The sequence below is a fragment of the Lathyrus oleraceus genome, chromosome 1 (assembly GCF_024323335.1).
Source record: "Lathyrus oleraceus cultivar Zhongwan6 chromosome 1, CAAS_Psat_ZW6_1.0, whole genome shotgun sequence".
Taxonomy (NCBI): Eukaryota; Viridiplantae; Streptophyta; class Magnoliopsida; order Fabales; family Fabaceae; genus Lathyrus; species Lathyrus oleraceus.
Window position 1 is genome coordinate 341,106,659 of NC_066579.1, and position 1,555 is coordinate 341,108,213.

The 1,555-nt window shown below is 42.5% G+C and overlaps 1 protein-coding gene across 1 annotated transcript; it reads left to right on the forward strand.

Moving 5' to 3' along the window:
- The first annotated feature begins 405 nt into the window (after positions 1-405).
- LOC127105755 (uncharacterized) lies at positions 406-1,053 on the forward strand. Its single transcript, XM_051042961.1, has 2 exons — positions 406-803; positions 963-1,053. The coding sequence occupies exons 1-2, from the start codon at positions 406-408 to the stop codon at positions 1,051-1,053; spliced, it is 489 nt and encodes a 162-aa protein (XP_050898918.1).
- The last annotated feature ends 502 nt before the right edge of the window (positions 1,054-1,555 follow it).

The following is a 1,555-nucleotide window of genomic DNA, read 5'->3' on the forward strand; positions in this document are numbered from 1 at the left end:
GAACAAAGAAGAAGAAAAGCCCAGAGAGAGGCTGGTGAAAGAGACCAAGCTGAGTCAAGTACCAATGTGACTGCAAAGAAAAGGGAAGACTCAAACTTCGTCAAAAGAAAGCTCAATAATCCAGTTGAAACGGCTTGAGAAAGACACAATCAAGTGGCCGCTGAAGATGAAATGTTGACTGACAACTTCGACTCAGGGTCGGAAGCCTCCTTATATATCCTAGTCGGGGTGGTATCTGTGATGCCAAGGGAATTCGATCGAATTACTACAGTCGAAGACACCGACAACATCACAGAGAGAGAGAGAGAGAGAGAGAGATGCTCACAAGCCAGTATGTTACTATGTGATGAATAACGACTGTGTTGAAGAGAGCAAAATGTCTTATTTGAGAGGCCCAGTGAAGCCATGAGGAGCCACCTTAAACCCCTCTCTATCACTGGAAAAGTCAAAGATGTCCCCGTTAATAAAATATTGGTGAATTATGGAGCGACTGTGAATTTAATGTCTCACCGCATGTTGAGAAAAATTGGCAAGTATGATACCGATGCCAAACCTCATAATATGGTGCTTACCAACTATGAAGGTAAATTGGATTCCACTATGGGAGTCATCCAAGTAGAATTAACAGTATGGATAGTCACAAGATCCATAATGTTTGTGATTGTGGAAACAAAGGCTAACTACAATTTGTTGCTTGGAAGGGAGTGGATACATGGGGTCGGAGTTGTCCCATCCTCAATGCACCAGAGGATAATAATTTGGCGTCTAGATGGTATCATCGAAAACATAGAGGCATATCAAGGGTACTTCAAAACCCCTATCAATCATGTCGACAAACGCTAATTTGAAAAGCATTTGGCCACCGTAGCTCCCTGTGATTCGGCTGAGTTTGCATTCACCCCTGATGACAACATTTATTGTTCCCTGTCATTGCACCCTCATTATGGTTTTCGTTGGGACAGAGAAATAGTATGCGAAGACGACTTCGGATATTTGGGAGCGTCTGGAATCGAGCCTATAGGATGGGGAAGTGAATTCAATAATGATGATTAAGTTTACAATGCTAAAAATGATTTCGGCTTACATAGTCGAAAGTAAGCAAAAATTGGCCTTAGAGGTCGAAGTCAAAAGTATGGTTGTTGAAGCCAGTGAATTTTTTCAATCAATAGGTCCTGGAAAGGACTTTGACCTAATACCACCTGACAAGGTTCAAAATGAAGAGCAAGACCAAAGGCTCGATGCTATCTACGACGATGAGCCTTTAGGTTTTGAGAAGGATCCGCTAGCAACAAACATTAAAATGTTGGCTCGGGATCCCCTCGAAGAAGTATACTTGGGAGAGGGAGTGATAAAAAGGCCAACTTACATTAGTGCCAATATTCATTCTCAATTCAAAGTCGAAATGATCCAGTTGCTGAGAGAGTTCAAGGACTGTTTCGCATGGGACTATGATGAAATGCCTGGTTTGAGCAGAGAGATGGTCGAATTGAAGTTGCCAATCAAGCCTGGAAAGAAGCTTGTGAAGCAGAACCCAAAGCGATTTGCCCCAGCAATA

What these genes read in the sequence shown, in the direction of transcription:
- LOC127105755 (XM_051042961.1), top strand. Translation starts at nt 406, where the DNA reads ATGAGGAGCCACCTTAAACCCCTCTCTATCACTGGAAAAGTCAAAGAT. An exon ending in AACATAGAGGCATATCAAGG is followed by an intron (nt 804 to 962) that starts GTACTTCAAAAC and finishes TCGTTGGGACAG; the next exon opens with AGAAATAGTATGCGAAGACG.